The sequence below is a fragment of the Buceros rhinoceros genome, unplaced genomic scaffold (genome assembly GCF_000710305.1).
Source record: "Buceros rhinoceros silvestris isolate BGI_N320 unplaced genomic scaffold, ASM71030v1 scaffold11581, whole genome shotgun sequence".
NCBI classification, from domain to species: Eukaryota; Metazoa; Chordata; class Aves; order Bucerotiformes; family Bucerotidae; genus Buceros; species Buceros rhinoceros.
Window position 1 is genome coordinate 24,382 of NW_010395992.1, and position 19,951 is coordinate 44,332.

General features: G+C 36.8%; 1 protein-coding gene across 2 annotated transcripts; it reads right to left on the reverse strand.

The window, feature by feature from the left end:
- Positions 1-2,015: 2,015 nt before the first annotated feature.
- Positions 2,016-18,871, reverse strand: FBXO9 (F-box protein 9). Of its 2 annotated transcripts, XM_010145736.1 has the most exons (13): positions 18,737-18,871; positions 17,611-17,769; positions 17,239-17,296; positions 14,350-14,449; positions 11,119-11,249; positions 8,705-8,819; positions 7,926-8,044; positions 7,542-7,632; positions 6,450-6,545; positions 5,610-5,703; positions 4,722-4,876; positions 3,258-3,406; positions 2,847-3,050 (listed from the first exon to the last, which is right to left on the reverse strand). In XM_010145736.1, the coding sequence occupies exons 2-12, from the start codon at positions 17,755-17,757 to the stop codon at positions 3,298-3,300; spliced, it is 1,215 nt and encodes a 404-aa protein (XP_010144038.1). In that variant the 5' UTR covers positions 17,758-17,769; positions 18,737-18,871; the 3' UTR covers positions 2,847-3,050; positions 3,258-3,297. The 2 variants fall into 2 exon arrangements, with proteins under 2 accessions (XP_010144037.1, XP_010144038.1); XM_010145735.1 differs by having other exon boundaries at positions 2,016-3,406.
- Positions 18,872-19,951: the final 1,080 nt, after the last annotated feature.

Below are 19,951 nucleotides of genomic sequence, written 5' to 3' on the forward strand. Positions count from 1 at the left end.
AATCCTTTGTTTCAGCCAACATTACCTAGAACTTCTGGTTTTAAAAATTATTTTAAGAACTCACGAATTATACTCTGGAGAAGACAGAGGTAAGGCAAAGCACTAACCATTCCGTTTAAGCAAACAATTACATGAGTCGTTTTACTGAGAAAGCAAAAAGCATTACTTTTAGCATAAAGAACAAAGCTTGAATCCAGACTGAGTGACTATTGAATAGAAGTCTTTGATTTCTTTACAGGCGCTATTAATATCAAGTAACATATGTAACAATTTCTGAAAGCCAAACCGTTTTGCAAATGTATATAAGCTTTTATATTTTACTCATCTTGTACAATAGAAAAGACAAAACGAAAAAGCACCTCAATAGTTCAGCTATTATGCTGACAAAAGTTTCCAAATATACTGGCACGCATTCCAGGGGAATTTTCTTGGGTTAAAAAAAAAATAATCAGAATAGACTCTATTGTTTTCTTTCTTTAAATGAAAAACCTTTAAACGTAAACACCACGTTTTTGAAATCCTGACCAACTTGGCTTACAGTTACCAAGTGAACCAGGAGCTGAACTTAGCAGTTGGGAAGTGTCTACTGCTGGTCCTTTGCTCAGAACGCTGAGTCACACCATCCCTACTTCCCCCCAGCATCTACAGCCCAGCATTACACACAAAGGTTTAACTGGTGCTAATCTCCAATTAGACTGAGTCAAATCAGCACAACACTTGACCATTTGCGCATCTTCTCTCCACAAAACTGTCCACTCTGCTGACTTCAAAAATCCCATGCATAAAAGAGATCTACAGCCCCGAGAATCGTATTTCTGACACCTCTTGTAGCCCTCCTCCCCTTATTTTAAGTGAACTTGTCTCAACTCATACAATAAACTCTTGGAAAAAAGGACAGCATAGGTGTATGCCTTATTCTTTTATTCAAGTTACTAATATAATTATTAAAGGACAACTTCCCAGTAGTAAACTAATTACCCCAACTAATGTCTTTATACAATAATTAAAAGGACAATAAAACTGAATTGTAACAACATAGAGCCTCCAGCAATTATAGCCTTGGACTATGGAAAATCACTAGATAGAAGAGCAGCTAGTCACCCTTTTCTTTGCTGAAACAAGTACTATTTTAATAGTTGCACATAAACAAACATCAATAGTACCTGCTGATAAAACATTTCAGAAGACAAAACTAGCTCAACTTTCTTATATCACCTCTGGACAAGCACATTAATCACAGCTCAGTCTCACAGAGAGAAGACTCACATAATTTTCTTGGTGAAGGAGTATTTCATATAATCTTAAAATAATAATGGCCTGAGACTTCTGTTGAATCAACATCTGAATTTATAACAGGACATTAGCTAGCTTTTCCTTTACACCCAGAGTGTATTTCAAACACATAGCCAAGGCAAGAAAAAACAAAAGCTCAGAAGAAGCAGGTATGCCTTGGTATGAAAAAAGCTTTGAATTGAAAGGCTCTTCTATTATACCCAACTTGGTTACTGGACAAAACTACACCTAAACAAAAATCTGATTTTTTTGACAAAAACTTCCGACATTTCTCAGCAGGCAGAATCAGGTCATTATCCCTCACCCTTAACAAAAGTGCAGGTAACTAACACCTTCCCCTGTTTACAAACTTGGCAGTATTTCAAAACATGAAGCTGATAGTCTATGCAATCGTCTTTCCCTTCAGCAATGAGAACTGTTGTATGAATAGCGTAACTGCACCCTAAGGACACAGGCCATAGAAGGGTTTTAGGCAGTCTTATTAGACTAACTAGAAAAAACATGAAGTTTCAGATACACACATTCTTATTCAGAACTCCTGAAAGATCCTCTACTTTCCTCAGATAACCTGTAAGTGGTATAATAAAAAGTCATTAAGAGGTTAATTCTATCTGTCAATCTTGCCTAGCATGTAGTTTATGCATGGTAACTCCTAACTAATCATCTTTAACTGTATGGAAACAATTATTTCTTTGCAAAATAAGAAATTCCAAGGGATTCCATGTTCAAAATTCTGATTTATTGATGTATTTTTAATCATGTAACTCCTTGCAAAGATACACTTTATAAATTATGGAACTAGCATAGTTCTTTCCACAGCTTTCACATTTTAGTCCTCAAGTCCAGGTCAGTATTTTGAAAGGAGATGTTCAAAGGCAAATTATGCAAAATGGCTTTTAAAAACTACACTAAAAAGCTTTAGTTCTTTCAGAATCCAAGATACACATACAATAAGCAGCATTACAGTATCTGCACTACACCCCCAAGCGATATATGCAAGAGAAGCAGCGTACAGTACCTGCACCAAACCTCAAGGTACACTTCATGATTAGCAGTACACAGCACCTGAACATCTACAGCAGCCTCAAAATTTACCTTAGTACAACAAATGCTCAAAGGGTTTACAGCATCTCTAGCAAGATTAGATGAAGGGTTGTAACACATTACAATCGCCAAGTCCAAGCGAGCCCTGCTTACCTGTGCATTCAGACCAGGCCAATGCACATGCAGTACACACCAGCATTTCACCACTGCACTGGGACACTTCCCAAGCAGAGCCTTGTATCCTGCAAACTCATCCTGCCGTAAGAAAGAACAACTCACTGCCCACATCCTGCTCCCCCTCACCCCAATCCTGTCAAGAAGGCAGGATCCACTGAACTTCTACCAATGTCAAATGACATTTATGACCAATTGACATCACTGCATTTGTGGGGATGGACCTCAGTGGTTAAATCTTACACTGCACGCTTGCTTGCCCTTGATTGGTTTTTCTTAAGGTTGATATTGACAAAATGGCAGATCTTAAAGGCGAACAAGGTAAGTTTAATTTAAAGAAAACATTTATTTGCAGTTCTTTTAAGTCACACAATTTAACAGATGTAAGACAACTTTCTCTCCTTCACATTTCAAGCCTTCACCAGAGACCACGCACACTATCCCACGGACAGTGAGATTTTCCTGTAACAATTCCTTTTGAACAAACCAGTGTCCAGGCAGATGAAGACTCACACTTTAAGCAGACTGCTTTATAAAATCTGTTTAAAAAAACCAAAATGAAACAAACAACAAAACTTTATCAAATTCTTGTCACAAAGGTGTTTAATACTCATAAGCTTGATCTCAAAACAAAACCCCAGCCATTCATGATCAAATAAAATGTAATTCCTTCAAAAATTTCCCCAGAAATTAAAAATGTCCCAAATATATACACATTTATAACTTAAGTGCTCATTAGCTACAACCTTTCATTCATGCAAGAGTTGTGAGAGGAAAAGGCATTTCTTAGAGCGGCTTTTCTGAAAATGCAGTAAAACTCTTCACTCGTGCAAAGAACAGAGGGGTGTACATTTTGTCAATGTCGAAAGCAGTAATAGCTGTCTCACCAGTCGATCTGCAAAGAGTATTGTAGAAGTTAAATTAGACACAAGTTGCTGTTTAAGTCCCTCAATAATGCAGTGACATTCCACAGTACAGCGTGTGCACCAAACTACAGCTGGAACGTAATTGCCTTTTGTACTGCCTCGCTCTCAAAGCACTTGAAAGTTGGCCGAACCGCACTACATAGAATGTGTTTCTATTTTCTGTCAAAGACACCACTTTCCTCTTACATTCTTACGATTCTTATGATTAACTTCAAGAGTTGAAACAGTGCAGGAGGTCACTCAAGGCACTGTATTAATATTGGGGTTAAAAACATCCCCTTTCTCTTGTTTCACTCAGAACTGTGAATTCAGAACACAGAATGCCAGCAAAACCATGCCTGTTTACAAAACTTCAAGAAGAAGAAAAACAAGTATTTCTGAACATCAGTGACAAAAAGCATACGTCCTCCTAGCTGTGTTTCATACTCGTCTTTATCCAGTTTGGAAAGGACACCACTGTACTAAGAGGTACAGCAGTAGAGAAAATCAGGCTGAAAATTACGTCAGTGATACTGCCACTTCTTCATATCCTGGGTATGAAAATACTTGTTTTTATAAAAGCCTTTTTTCTGTTTATGGACATTACCTATACTCCCAAACTACCAGTAGTTCACTTCCTCAATTTTATGTACTTAGAGCTCAATAGCTGAGCTATGTCCCTATAAAAACACTGAATATAGAGATTAGGAAGACTGGAAAACAAGGCCTAAATCCATCCTATATGCCACCATCAAACATCTGGACAGCCAACTTGTCAGTAACTTACAGTGTCAAATGCAAGAACAGTGGCCACAGCCCTTGCTTGGTTGGTGAACAGAACAGCTGGTCACATGCCTGTTTTTTGCACTGCTGGATTATATAGTTTGTAAGTCCTACAGTTCTCACATGATGAGTGCAGACAGTTCTACCTTGCACATCCACAGAGGAAAAGCAATATACCTTAATGAATATATGTTTTCCACACCCTATTACTAGCACCATGCTAAGTCGTTCAACCCTAATTCAGTTCTAAAATCACTCAAACACTGTGCATAAACTCTTTAAATAGCTAAAATACTGGAGTTCTACTACTTCCCACACCATTATAAAGAGTTGTTAAATCTGGGTATTTCTTAAAGTCCATTATGATATATCAAGTCAGGACCAGTCACTGTTTTCAGGAAATTCTGTTAAAGCCTCGCAAGTCTCAGAGTCTTCACACCTTCTGTACTTAGTACTGGACAGACTAACGTCACCTGTGCTTCTATAAGTATCCTTCTTCAATCTTATTCTCCACTTACTTACTTGTAAGTTATGTGACAAGAATGATGTATCCATACAAGTTTGTTGAACCTCTGGCGCCCACTGGAGCACAACTGTAGCCCTACATGAAAACTGTGATCTGTTTCTTGTGCAGGAACACGTCGGAAATACCTGTATTTGTGGTAGTCAATTGGTTTCTGTATAAAGAGAATAGAAGCTGCATGACCTACAAAGAACATGTGCAACTGTTTATACCAAGCCCTACGTAACTGTGAGGGCAGATTGTTAAACTCTCATACTTAACAGCAGTATTGGTATTCCTTGGCAATATATCAATTTAGATGTTAATTATGGAAGAATTTTTCACAGAAACTAAGATAAGCATGGAGAACACCACCCGAACTATGCAAACTCACTGTAAAGCAATGTTAACACTTCTAACTCTCCACAAGTTTCTCTCAGCAGACACACTGTTATTCAGAAAACTCTGTGACGTAAGTTAGTTAACCAAATCATTCATAGTTCAATTAATGAATACTGCTTATTTAGTTTTATTTAATGCTCTGGAACATAACTGCACACAGTCAAAACTGATCCCAGAAAATGAACTCTTCATCCTTCCCTTCTGTTTGTTCACCATGTTAACAGACTATCTAACAGCACTACACATGGCAATTAACTCTAAGGGGGAGAACTGTTGTTCAAATGCAAACCAGGCATTTATCTTAATAAAAAGATTACTACAGATTTGGGAAAAAAAGTTAAGTTAAATCAGCATACTTATTTGCATTTTATTTTTAAACCATTGAACAAATGAAATTTGATTTTTAATCCTCTTCACGTGCCTTAAGATATCCAGCCCGAGGAAAAAAAATGTGTCAAACTGCCTCTCCTTAAACTACTTTTCCTCTATTCTATTTTGCTACCTACCTCATCCTTTTTCTTCATTAATACAGCAAATACTTTGGTTTGATTGTCTGTTTCCTGGGAAAGGCGATAATGGCCAAGCAAGATTGCATCCGTTCTGGAAGGTTAAGAGGAGGACTGTGTCAAGGATGTGAAAACATTTTCTGTCTCAAAAAAGTGATATACTTACAATACAAATAACAGTAATGAAAAGAAGACAGACTGCCTATCATAATCAAGGAAACTATTTTTTACTTCCATTTAGTAAAGTACCAGGCTTATTGATGATACGAAATGATGAAAACATTTTGGAAGGTCACTTTTCATTTTCCCAGACAGGACAGTGAAGATAAGTTAGTCAGTTCTATCCAGGGTACAGCTAAGTATTTTCAGACTTCTGGTGAACAGCTCAAACCTGTTCTGAAGTCTCAAACAATTTTCTATGTTTTTAAGAAATCTATGCAAACTTCAAAAGAAATCAAGCAATAATTCAGTCACGTCCCACCAAAATCCTCACTTTCCTTCAGTCAAAGACGTGTGAGAAGGTAGGCAATAACAAAACTGCCAAGCTAATAGCGTGTGTTCTTTCATCTAATTCCTTTGAAAGTTGAAAATCACATAACCCGCAAAGGAAATTGAATTACAATATCAGGTCCTTAAAATTAAAGATACCTTTGCATAAAGACTAAATTTTTTTGTAATTCTCAAACAAGAACTAGGAACATTTATAACAGAATATAAATAACATTGTATTTTTACTCATTTTGCTGAGCCAGGATTTAGAATCCAAGACAAAAGTAAATAGAAATTACTAGGTAAAGACAAAATGAAAAGCTGTATAGCCAAATATTTAATTTCAATAACCTTGTATTTTTAGTCCGTAAGCGAGGAACTATAGACTGAGGATCTTCAGGAGTTGTTAGCATCATAACTTGACCATCTGGAAAGAACCTCAAATACCTGCAAAAATACAATTAGACAACACAAACCTAGAAAACATCCTTTTTCTGCTGTGGGTTTCTTTTGTTTTAAATCACGGGATGTTTCCTAAAAGTATATAGAACTTAACAGGTAATAGGATTTGAAAACACATTTCTTCACACATGACATAACAGAAAAGAGATCAGAATTCAAAAGAGAGTTTTGAAGATTAAAAGATCAAGTTATGAAGAATTATGACAGAGGATCAGGAGTTTTGTCACCTCTAATCAAAGCAAGAAGGATACCCTAGAATCAAAACTGACCTCAAGTAAGTTTCTCCATTCCTAGTTTCAGTTGAGACAAACACAACAAAATCTTAATTACACTGTCAGTACAGAAAGGACAATGTTGTATGGACTTTTTCAGGTTCTGGGATCTGATCAGTCTTTACAGTACTCTGATATTGTGCTGGTGTTTGAGACTATAGAAGTAACCATGAGATTCGAGGATTTCTATTAACAGTTTCTAGCCTCAGAAGAGACAGCAAAATGGAAGATAAATGCTGCGAACAGCGAGAAGAACATCAGAAAAAAACAGGCTGAGGGAACAAACGGCAAGGTATTTACAGCAAGTTGAGAAAGCTCAGCCTCTTGATTATATACAGTTTATTACAAATAAGTTAAAAGACAATTCTTGTATCATCACTTGTCTTCCACTTGCTGAAAACAACTATTTTATCAGAAATGTGATGTGGAGTGATTTGGGGAAAGAAATTTGTGGATGAGCATTACTGTTGTTACTGTTTTAAGTTTTATCCACATGAAATGGTATAACTGGGGACGAAATGTGTTTCTAAGCCCATCTCTAATTACCATAATAAATCCTGTTTTTTAAGACCTACTCTCAAAAGTAGTTTCACACACTGTAGCAGTTCCATTGAGTTTTACAGAACAATTAATGTTTGTGACATCAAGTGCTGGATTTAAAGAAATTAAGAGAGAAACATTTCACTCACTCATTGTACTACAGTTCTACCTGTAATATTCCACTTGGTGCCACGCTCTATAGAAACCATCAAGAGATTGTTCTCCTTGACGTATGTATTTTGTCTTGCTGATATATACACCTACAGAAAAGGAAGATAAAAGTATACAAACAAAAATTAAGTATATAAAATGTTTAAGATGAAAAAACCAATTAGCTAAAGTTTTTGAGTTTACTTTTGTAACTTAAATACATGAAAGATTTTATTTTCAATCCTTCCACCCTTCCCTTTTCTTCACAGATATTCTACACATTCAAAAGCCCAAACAAACTCAGATTAGGTCTAACAACAATAAACATCAAACCCGCCAGACTACTTACGTCACCGTTACATGCAGAAAAAAAATCAAAACTATTTCCAAAAGTACACCTTACCATCAAATCGAACACGAGGCCTTTCCAAAAACATTTCCCTCCAAGAGGCATATGGAACAAGTTTATTGCAGCTTCTGCCCCATATTTTCAAACAGACTTGATGCCAGATTTCAGGATCTCTAGCAAAAATAAGAAGAAAGCAAACCCCATTACTTTCCTGCAAATCTTGTTCAGCTTTTATACATAAAAGCAACACACTCCAGTATTTAGCTTGGATACAACTGAAAGAAACTTTCCTGAACAACAGCAGCTCATAGTTTAAAATCATTGACTAATTTACGTAATCCTGGAGTGTTTGAAAGCCACTTCCTCCTTACAGTGAAAATCAAGAACACAACGCCATTTTCAGCCAAGTACAGAACAACAATATTTCAGCAGCCTGGCACTTCTCTGTATGGCTGTATGAGGATGACAACGTAACAGACATTATTTTGGAGACCTTGAGACTCTGACTTTCAAACAAGGTACTGCAAGTAAGACCTTCAGCAACATTTTTTATGATAGTGAAGGCATCTGTCTAGCATACCATTTAGTGGTGTACTCAAAAACTGATTAGCACTGTGAGGAACATAACACGAAAAGTGCCATGGGGAGAAAAAGCAGGCCAGTCCTACACATACAATTTAGCAGCCTAAAAGCAAAAAAAGAAAAAAATATCCACCTTTCCAAAACAGGCAATTTTGCTCTATGGATTTATTATGCACCTTAAGTGTAAAAAAGCTCTTTTTTCTTTCTTAGAGCAGAGAGAAGCATCGCTCTAGGTAACTTATGTATAATACCTGGCACAAATGTAAAATCCTCGACAAACAAGAGATAATTGCTCCAATGATCTTAGGTCCAAGTCACTTGAAACCACCCATCGGAAAATGTACATGAGTACTTCCATAGGCAACACTGCAAAGATAAAAGATAGCAACCTGTAAATCACTCTATCACTCCGCACTTTGTGGTACAGGTTTAGTGATGGCATTGCACAGCACTGTTGCATTGAAAGACTTTTTTCCTCAAAAGGGAAATTAAGCCAAAATTCTTTCTAATAATGTTCTGCCTCCGTAAGTATTCTTTGTTGTTTCAGTTGGGTATAATGTTGTTCATTAATCTTATCCCACCAAGAATTACACTTCATGCTCTTATGACCCGATGATTTTACTCAGTACAGCTGCTTTGAGAGCAAATGGAGAAAGTAGCCAAGTGGCACAAAGGTACATTAAATAGTAACTAGCTGTAAATACCATGGCAGTGAGCGCAGTTTAAGAGAATTCTGATTTTTAGCGAAAAAACATGGTTCCTAAAAAAACCTACATTGCTGAACTCCTACAAATCCACCAAGACTTTTTTTGCTATAAAATTTGATTAAACTTGAGTTTAACATTTCAGAACACTAACATGATAAAAAGCACATACACCTCGTTGGGCACCAGTTTCTGTACCCATTTAACACACATCTTGTTTCACGAATCTGACTTAATTCTATGTTTTATTACTGAGAAGTAATAAATTAGCTATATTGCAAACCAATTTGTATTTGCAACCATTAACTTAATGTTCCGGTATAAACAAAAGTTGTGCAGATTATTGCTACAAGGTACAGCAATACAGTCTCTAGCAACTTACAAGCTCTGCAGTATGTTAACTCTTTGTGCCTTGCAGAAGGGAGACACAAAGGCTTAAAAAACCTCTTATTAGTGCTAACAGGTATTCATCTTCCATTCTGATAATCACCAGTCGGCCAAAGCCTTTGATTATCTATCTTACCATTCATGTTTCTAAGTTTCCAGTAAACTAGGGATTGTTATGACACTTTGCTTCAGAGAATGGACACACCCTGTAGGAAAAGTATTACAGTGTTTCTGGTGAAGAATGCTATTGTGGCCCTTTTACTAGTGTAAAAGAAAAGAAAACTACTATGAAAAATTGCACATATACTAGGGAGGGGAAGTAAATACATTCAGAAAGCCAGTAACAGAGCAGAGTTCTGATTATGTCCTGTAGTAAGGGTAAATCAGTATTCTAAGTTTACGAATGTCAATAAAACATAAATGGAACATGGGAAATCAACTTCAGCTAATTTCATCGCCTTCATAGTGTTTCAGTTTTTCCTGGGCTGCTAAGGTCTGTGACTCTTTACTGTGATGACTGCGAGGGATCCTTTCCAGACTACTAAGGGGTGAATCAGACATCATGATTTTAAAGTTTCATTCTGCTATAAAAGTCAGTAAACAAGTAAACACAGGACTGGCAGGAAGGCAGAAAATAAGACTAGAAAAAGATCAAGACTGCTGCTCAAAAGAGACATCTCCTGAGATCATTTTACAGTAACACCTACAACATCTTGACTTTATTAGCAAAAACAGATGCTTTCTCAAGTGTACAATGCCACAGTTGTTTAAAATACAGTATTTTTTAAAAAAACCTGTTTTCATTATATTTTGACTTCAAAAGCTTGCTGGATTTACTTTATTCTCCTGCCTTAAGCTGTACAGAGAAGGTCAGGCCAAGGCTTCCAAGAGTAACTAATAATTTGGGATGCAAAACATACACACTTTAGAGGTATCTGATATTAAGAGAGTATGTAGCTTGTGTACACTCTCCCACAATTTATATCTCATACAGAAGTCTCAGGATGACTGTCCTAGAACTGAAGCACTGAAAATCATTTACTTTCAAAAGCCTTCAAAAAGCTGTGTTATACAGTCTGGCTGAACCTGAAAAGGTATTAGTTGTAAAAATCTAATACAGAATCAGATATACAGGAAATACAAAGATGCATATTCTTCACAGAACAACTGTCTCTTATTCACACTTAGGAACTGCTATAAATATTTGCGAACCAAAACAAAAAAAATCCCGCATTTCACTTTTTCAAATATTAACTGGAAGAAAAACTCAAATACACTTATTTCAGCAATAAGTTGCTACTTTTATGTATGATTCTGATCCTGAAAAATTCTACTTAGTAGTAGTACTACATGGAAAAGCTTGTGTGATAAAGGTAAAATCATGTATGAGAAAAAAGATCTGTTTAGCTAGTCGATCTTTTTTACTTTGACACCTAACTATAAAAGCAAATAGAGAGATACTGTGTACACCTCTTTAAAGGTGGCTTTAGAATGAAGGTGACAAATGTTTTAATAGAGTGAAACATCATTATAAACTCTGCCTCTAAATTCTTGAAGTGTATCTTAGCTCATACCTGAGATATGGGTCTGGCTGACATCAACCTCAGGCTGACAAAGTTTGACTGAAGATTCCTGAAGAGTTAACTGCTGCTGGAAATCCGACAGGAGATCGGCCATTTTGTCATCCTCTTTGTTATCCTCAACACTAGAAAAACGAAAAGCCAACACTGTGATACCGGACAAAATATACCAACAGATGTCCTTATCTTGGCATCAATCCGCTGTCTTACCCTCATTCAATATAGCTGTTTCCCGTGTATTTTTAAAGCAATCTAATTTCATCATATGATAAAACAACTACTGCAATCTTATCAAGTCCATTTAGATTTTGCTGGAATCCATCTGACAGTAACAACTGTTTCTTTCATTTAATTCCAGTACAAGTTTCTTTTTGGATTTGAGAGTTCACTGTTCACTGTTTTTAGTGAAGTCACTGAGGAATTGCTTGATCCCATGAAAAGGCAAATCTCATCTCTAACATTGTCAAAGATAAGTCGTATGCAGGAAACGAATTATCATTGATGCAATGTTGTATTTGGTAATCCATTTCACAATGTAAGACACTGAAAACAAATAAGGATTTTTTTTTTTACTCTTGCATTATTCACTGAAGAGTGATCCTCAGTGGGTTTATTCATCAATAACAAAGGAAAAACTTCCCTTTAGCAAAACTACTTTTTAGCTATTCTGTAAATAGGCAGACATACAAAATTTCAGGGGCAAGAACTAGGCAGCAGAAGAGAAACAATATGATTGCTACTCATCATTAAACTTGAAGAACTACTAAGTGATAAAAGAACATCACCACATTAAAAAAAAAAAATTAAATTTAAGTTGCATGTCATAATATGATCCTAATAGGTGCCTGCTTGGCCACCAAGTAACCACGAACTACACAACTCTGGGTGATCTTATCATGATCTCATCACAAAACACTTTCTCTCCCCTGACTTAGTATACAAGCTAGCTAAGAGATCTTCCAGTCGTTGCTTAGTATTACTCAATACTACTCGAAACAAGCTTAACAGAATGGGCTGAGAATATAAGTGAGCAACGAGTAGACCTACCAACGGGTTTCAAAGTGTTACAGAGAAGAAAATTATCTTTGGGCCTGTCATAATTAAGACTATAGTTATTGCTTTGAATATCTTCCTTTATTTTGATGAACATTATGGCCAGTCCCAGAACTTATAGGCCACACTGTAAATTGTTTCTTCAAATGTAATTGTGTGATTTGTTTTTCCTCACCCAGATTGTATGAAATACCTACGACAGTAATTCAGAAAGCAAAACAACCACAACTAGAATCTCTTGGAAAAAACCACATGTCTACAAAGACTGCTTTTAAATAACAGTTGAGAGTACTGGTGATTCTTCCCTCACAGTCATGTAGTGCTGGGGACAGCAACCAACATTTACGAAACTGAATGAAAATTCATAGAATCATTGAGGTTGGAAAACAACTCTAAGGTCATCAAGTCCAACCATTAAACCAGCATTGCCAAGTTCACCACTAAACCATGTCCTTTAGTGCCACATCTGTACATCTTTTAGATACCTCCAGGGATGGGGGCTCCACCACTTCCCTGAGCAGCCCGTTCCAGTGCTTCACAACCCTTGCAGTGAAGGAATTTTTCCTAATGTCCAAACTAAACCTCCCCTGATGCAACTTGAGGTGTCTTATTCCTCTTGTCCTAGTGCTTGTTACCTGGAAAAGAGACTTTCACCAGCTTCATTGCCCTTCTCTGGACACACTCCAGCACCTAAATGTCCTTCTTGTAGTCAAGGGCCCAAAACTGGACATGATACTCGAGGTGCGACATCACCATTGCCAAGTACAGGAAGAAAGTCACTTCCCTGCTCCTGCTGGCCACACTATTTCTGATACGCACCAGGATGCTCTTGGCCTTTTTTGGCCACCTGGGCACACTGCTGGCTCATATTCAATTGGCTGTCGACCAACACCGCCAGGTCCTTTTCTACAGGGCAACTTTCCAGCCACTCTTCTCCAAGTCCGTAGCATTGCAGGGGGTTGTTGTGGCCCAAGCGCAGGACCAGGCACTTGGCCTTGCTGAACTTCATACCACTGTTCTGGCCCATCAACCCAGCCTGTCCAGATTCCTCTGCAGAGCCTCCCTACCATGAAGAAGATCAACACTCCAGCCCAAATTGGTGTCAGAAAGGCTTAATGAAGGGAGTAGAGAAAATTATGCTAAAATAAGAAACTAATCCTAAAAAACCCCAAGATTTTTATGTGACTGTAGTTTATAATCCTGTATTTTTTCTAGCGCACAAATGCGCAGCAAAGATTTCATGCTAGCGATTCATTCAGAAACTGAAATGATGGATGTAAACAAAAGCACTTAGCTCATCTTACTCTCTTTTATATTGAGTCAACTACTGCATTGAAGCTGTACTGCCGTGGGGCAACAAGACTGAGCTACTACTAATACAAGGACATGGTTGTACTTTCCTCTTTTAGTCTCAGTTTCAAAACTCTCGATTTCTGGTTGCTATCGGCAGCATCTGTGTCTACCAGTAAGCAGTGAATTGGGAAGCTCTGTTTCATAAGCTATCATATCTTCACTATGCTATCTGAGCTATAACAGAAGTTTTGGCCCTAACTTGAATCCTGTCCTCAAGTGTAAGTCTTGGGCTCTAGCGAGACCAGCCTTAAACCACTACACATCCAGTGTGTTGAGGCTAGGGGTATTCTGATTCCTGTAGTGCTGAAAGACTAAACTACTCAGATTACAACCTATGAGCTTCTAAACGTATTGCTCTATTGTTGGAAATGCTCCCATTTGGCTGTGTTACCACAAGAACAGTAGTGTATTCCCTTGCTTAATTACAATTATTATTCCACTGTACAAAGCTTTCACTACTTCATCTTTCTGCCATCTACAATTTTGTAGACGGTGCTAAAAGTATAACTCATAAATATGAAAATCCAAGGTAATAAAGTGACTCATGCTTTTTTCTTTTTTTAAGTATAAACCTAACTACCTGTAGTCCTTCCACTTGAATTCAACTAGCTCCAGACAAGTCTGTTACCTTCTTTGAACTACAGCATAGAAAAGCCCTCCTTGGACTAATGCATCTGTAAACTTTCTAAGAAGCAGTCTATTCAATTTCAAATGGAAGTAGACAAGTTTTCCAAATGGTAACAGGCCTTCAACTGCCTATCACAGATTTTCAGGTTTCAGTACCTCCTATGCACTTAATTAGTAAACTTTCATACTCACCACCTCTTTCCAACTCCATCACCATCGGGCGATCGTGTATAGGTGATCTTAAACTCTATGTCAGGTACAAGCTGCATGGCTAGACGATAAAACTTGATGGCTGAAAATAAAGGTTTAATGTTTAAACTTGTCTGGTGCCCATAAGAGTTTATCAAAAAAAGGGTTTTTTTCAGACAGATGGCTTCAACTAAAAGCTCTGAAAAGGGAGAAAATGCCTTTCCCTAGGAAATCTTATTTAGGCTAAACTGATTAGGTTTAAATTCACTACAGAAAAGAGGCACATTAAACACCTATTTTCAAAACTAAAAAAACTTCAGGTACTCTTCCAGAATAAAGAGCTCTTCTTGTTATGTTTCAGCTTTTATGGATTTGCCTTAACAACTACAAATTCAATTATGGAGCACATAAATTTACATTAAATGGTTACAAAGTCCTGATTTCATCTGATACCCAGCACTTACAGATTTTTCTTAACAAGCTGTAGAGATTTTAGGATTTATATCCATAACTAACCCCGAGGAACTTGAGAGAATTTGGAAGATGATGCAGGTACCTTAAATTCCCAGTATTGCGCAGACAGTCATTCAGACATAGGCAACATTATAAAGGTAAGAAAGATCAAGAAAACATTGTTGCAATTTTAAAACATCAACCACAGACACAAAACAAGTTTACTGTGGCAAAAAAAGGCACAGAAGCAAGCCATTCAAAACACTGAGTGAGGAACCTGACTGGAAGAAAGCAGGTTTTTCAAAAAGGTATGTAGCAAGCACAAGTCTATGGCACATGGAGGAAAAACTGACAGATCATGTTTCTTCTAGCATGCACAGAAAGTACTTCTGCCTTTAACACTCCAAAGATGCTACAAACACCGAGTACAGAAACAGGAAAATCACCCTGTGTGAATAAGCTGTTATTTAAGCTGCAGAATGTCTTTCTCCAGAGTTAACTTTGTTGATCCTTAAACGGATTCATTGTATGCATATTCAATCTATTTTAATGCTGATATTAAGATCATGTATGCATTTATATGCCCTTCTGTATTCCCACATGGTAATAGATCAGAGGGCAACTCTCCCTCAGTTTGGACCCCTGAAAAACAAAACCCATACTAAAACATCAGTGAGTGTGGAGCTCAAAATCTGACAAACTAATGAGTCTAAGAAGCCCAAGTATGGGGCAAGTAAGTGTTCCCATTTCCTTGAGTTCATATCAGTGCCAGTGACTAGTACTACCCTTTGGCTGGTGAGGATGAGGAATATCAGCAGCCAGCTAAACAGAGATCAGTCTCAACTTTAGCAGCAAGGCTTGTACTGTACTTAAACATGAACAAGCTGCTCACATAACTGTCTCACAAATGTCAGGTATCAGCAGATTTTAGAAGCAAGCTGAAATGCCACTTGGATTCTGATGACCCAGGCCAGGTCAGTAAATAAAAGTGTGGTCTGAAAACAGATGTCCCATGCGCTCCGTAATATATCTGTGTCTGGCATGGGACCTTGTCTCATAGAGATCCACATGAGGAAAGTTTAGTTTTGCTTCTTTAAGTCTCAAATCAAATTCAACTGAGAAAGAATTGATTCATATTCCTGCAATCCAGATGCCTAAAACACCTCTGTGAATGCATCTTCTCTGCTGCAAGAATACACATACAAGGAGTGCATTCAAGTAGATGAAGCTATAGCTTTAATTTTATATACACAATAGTTAAACAGCCTGTTTTCTTCACCTTTTTTTTTATTAGTTATTTACTTGGAAACTGTTAGAATGAAAGACCCTTCACAACCTACTGTGTAATTTCCTAAACTGTAGATTATGTATCAGATTTAGTTTTGATGTCTTTTTTAACACTGTGCATTTAATACACCGAATACACCAAACACCTTAGCCTAAAGTAATTTTTCTCCATAAAAACACATAATAAACTAGAAACGGAACCAACTACTTTGATTACCCACTGGGGACTCATATTTCTCTCAGTTCATTTCGTATCTGGAATTACACCCAGAAATTCCTTGAAAGAGAAGGGAAATTCCCATGGTGGAGAGGAAATTTTGTATTCAACAAGTGACTGAGTTCATGAGTTTCCAGAATACTCTCAGTTTTGCACTTTAACCAAGGCAGCCAAAACCTCTACTGGATGAGCAGGATGGCATGTATGTTCTATGTTCCTTTTTTTTTTTTTATGGAAGAAATAAAAAACTGCTATCTCCACTACGGACCTACAGGACTTGAAGTTAGGATGGGCCTCTTACCCTGTATATCTTCTGAAAACTAAATATGAGAAAGAAAACTTTGAATTTCTATTTTTACTTGTGTTGATAGGAAGAGGACAAGCAAGCTAAGCATCTTAACTATGCAGACCTTATAAAATAAGACAACCAGATTTAAAGATTCACCTCAGGAATTCTTAAAGAAGCTATCTTACCATGCTGTGTAAATTTAAAAAAACCACAAAACAAAAAGTCAAACAAAACATTCCATGGGTTAAGTATTTCTGTTAGAAGTGGAATGAAAAAAATTAGGAGCACAGGAAATATAGTACATTGCCTTGATCAATTGCTATGCTTATTTTGTGTTACTGAAGTCATATAAAGAACCAGGCTATATGAAGAAGCATTCAGTGCTTCATTAAATTGAAAGATTTCAAAATACTGTTGGTTTGTCTGAAAGCTAGAAATTCTTTCCTTGATCTCACTTTAGTTTCACCTCAACCTTAGAACTGTAATATGATGGTTCCTTTTCTAGCAAGTTCGCTTATCCAAATAATTGAGCTCTCAAATTACTATTAGCCTGCAGTTAAAGTTCACTGGCATCATGCAGTCTTGCACATAAATCAATGTTAGATTCCTCTACAATAACGGTGTTCACTGTAGACTTCCATATTACCTTCATAAAGGGCCCCATTTTGCTCTTCTTCCACTGCCCTCAGGAAAAGTTCTTTTGCCTGCACAAGAAATTACACAGAACACTTAAATACCTTACAAATACAAGCACACTGTCACTTGACTTACAATTATTTTTCATCTCACCCCTTCCCTACAGTCTTTCAGAAAGCAGACAGGGAAGGTGATGCAAAGCCAAGCATAAATACTAGAAAAATCAGTGTTGGATTACGGAAAGACATTAGTACAGAGACAACAGGTTAATCACTTCTGTTGTTTCTCTAGATGTAATTAAGCATTAGCTTTTAGGATATTTATACTGTAATACTAACACACACAAAAAAATCCCCAAATGACACATCTTTTTTTTTTTTACCTTTTCCTCTTTTGCCATGTCCTGTTTCCCTCTAGCATCTGATGACTTCACTCCAGGTCCTCTTGAAGATGCTCTGCATGGCAGAGGTTCCAACCCACTAGAACTCATACCTGGGACAAGCTCAAACATCCACTGAGCTCTGAACATCTGGAGCTCTGCCTAAACAAATCCGATTAATTCTGACTTAGTATCACATATTCAGACAGTACATCTGAGGAGAAATTATGAAGTACAAACACACAAAAAAGAATTTCAAAATTACGCTTTACACAGAGTTAGCAATTGTTTTCTAGTATATTAAAAATAAAAAAGTGTCTGAGTACTTGTCCAATCTCATTCAATAATGTAACTGTTTTTATCTGGACTGTTCACCTGAGAATAACAAATGATGTTTCTAGAAGTGGTTGTTAATACTTCAGTTATGACCTAAGACTCCATAGAAAAATATTCTTTCTAGACATTTGTTCTCTTTATGCAGAGTTATCTTAAGCAAGGAGTCAATTAGATCTTGAAACTGAAATTTAGAAAACCTCACTTTCTGTACACAAGCATACTAAGTTTTATGACAATCAAGGCTATCATTTAGATAATATACAAAGAATATATATTATACAAACATACAAGTAAGACCTTACACTCCTTTCTCTTTTTGAAAGAAAAGACTGTGCTCTATGAATCAAGACAATTTATAATTCTTGCCACACATTTTTCCAGCATCTTTGAAGTTACACTTTACATGTTTCTTGCAATCATCATGACTTCTGTGGAACAACTACACAGAAATCTAGTATCGTAAGAGAACGTGCTTTTCTATTAGACTGCTTTTATCAAATTTCTGCTCCAGAGGAAAGTGACAAACTGGAATTTGATCCATACGGAAACTTCTCTCCAATTTCTGAAGTTCTTCAAAGAAATTCGAATTCTGCCATAAACTTTATTTTCATCTGCACAGACAACTGAAGTCTGAATTTGACACTTGGAACACAATGCAAAATTTCCTTTGGCGGGGCAGACAGATAAAAGCATTTGTCAGATCAACAAATTGTGGTAACTAAATGAGCATAAGTAATGCAGCTTAAATCACAGCAGTACTGTTTGTAAAAAAATACTAGTATGAGAGACATACCTGAAGATTTGCTTCACTGGATCTTTCATTGTCATCGGTTCTTACCAAGTTAGAGTGACAATCTTCTTCAGCTTCTGCCTAGTAGAGAGCAGTCAGATGTGATTACAGAGTCTGCATAATTCCCTACAGCACATTCACAAACCACAACTGTATGGACAAACATTAAAAAAAACTTTTAAGCATACTCCCCTTTTCCCCATTCTGCCCACCCATCCCACAGAACTGATAAAAATTAATCTTAAAATTACTGGTATTGTTTACGCTTCTCCATTAACCCAAGGAAGCTGAGTTTTGCATTTCAGTTTTACATCAATCCAACAAAGATTAGCTATGTATCACTTGAAGGCTTATGTGCATCAGTATACTGCCATACCTGAATAAATACACTCAGTGTCTAAGTTAAGGCACAGAACCAAAGATTCAGTACTGAATAGTGATGTGCTTCCTACAAGAAATTAAAATTCAATCACTACCTTCTCATTGTAAAGATAACCAGTAGTTTAAATTTGTTCAATATTTATAAAAGCACAAAAAGGCTAGTGCTTTGAGTAACAATAGATACTTTATGAAAACTAGGGGACAATAGGGGCAATCTCAAAAACTACATGTGAAGCTAAACAAGAAATGTATTGTAAAAGAAAATAAAAAGCTAGCGTGAGATCTTGACAGCTGGTTTTGTTTACAGTACTGCTGTGAGACAGGTTAAACAAATAAGACCTTTAAACTTAACAGAGCCCTACACTGGAGTTAAGACAGGTACTTTAAAAGCAAAACTTAAAAAGACACAAATAAAATCGGATTGTGAAATATACTGAGATTTATGGAAGGAATAGTAATTCTGAACATCAGTGAAAGCCTACACACAGACAGCTACAATGACAACAGCTGCAAGATGCCAGTAAGGAAAATAAGAAAAACCCCAAATTTGACAAGGACCAAGACATTCATTTCAAATTCTTCCTACAGTTGAATCATCACAGCTTTTCTACCATTCTGCACTGATATCTACATCTATAGTTCTGCAAGTACACAATGCAAAGAGAGACTATAAGAAGATAAACCCACCATTAAGATTACCACTACTTAGAAAAGTTTTGTTTCTTGCTTCTTCCTATTATAGACAGACAGTGCTCAAAGACTCAAGTGACATTCTGTCAGTTGAGAGTCTTCCGAGTTCTCGTAAAGAAATCAAAGCATTCTTGTATTCAGAAAATC

Coding starts and splice junctions, on each gene's coding strand:
- FBXO9 (XM_010145735.1), bottom strand. CDS start 17,757: ATGTTCAGAGCTCAGTGGATGTTTGAGCTTGTCCCAGGTATGAGTTCT. Junction 11,250..14,349: donor GATGGAGTTGGAAAGAGGTG/GTGAGTATGAAA, acceptor TCGTTTTTCTAG/TGTTGAGGATAACAAAGAGG. Junction 3,407..4,721: donor TCTTGTCACATAACTTACAA/GTAAGTAAGTGG, acceptor TACTCTTTGCAG/ATCGACTGGTGAGACAGCTA.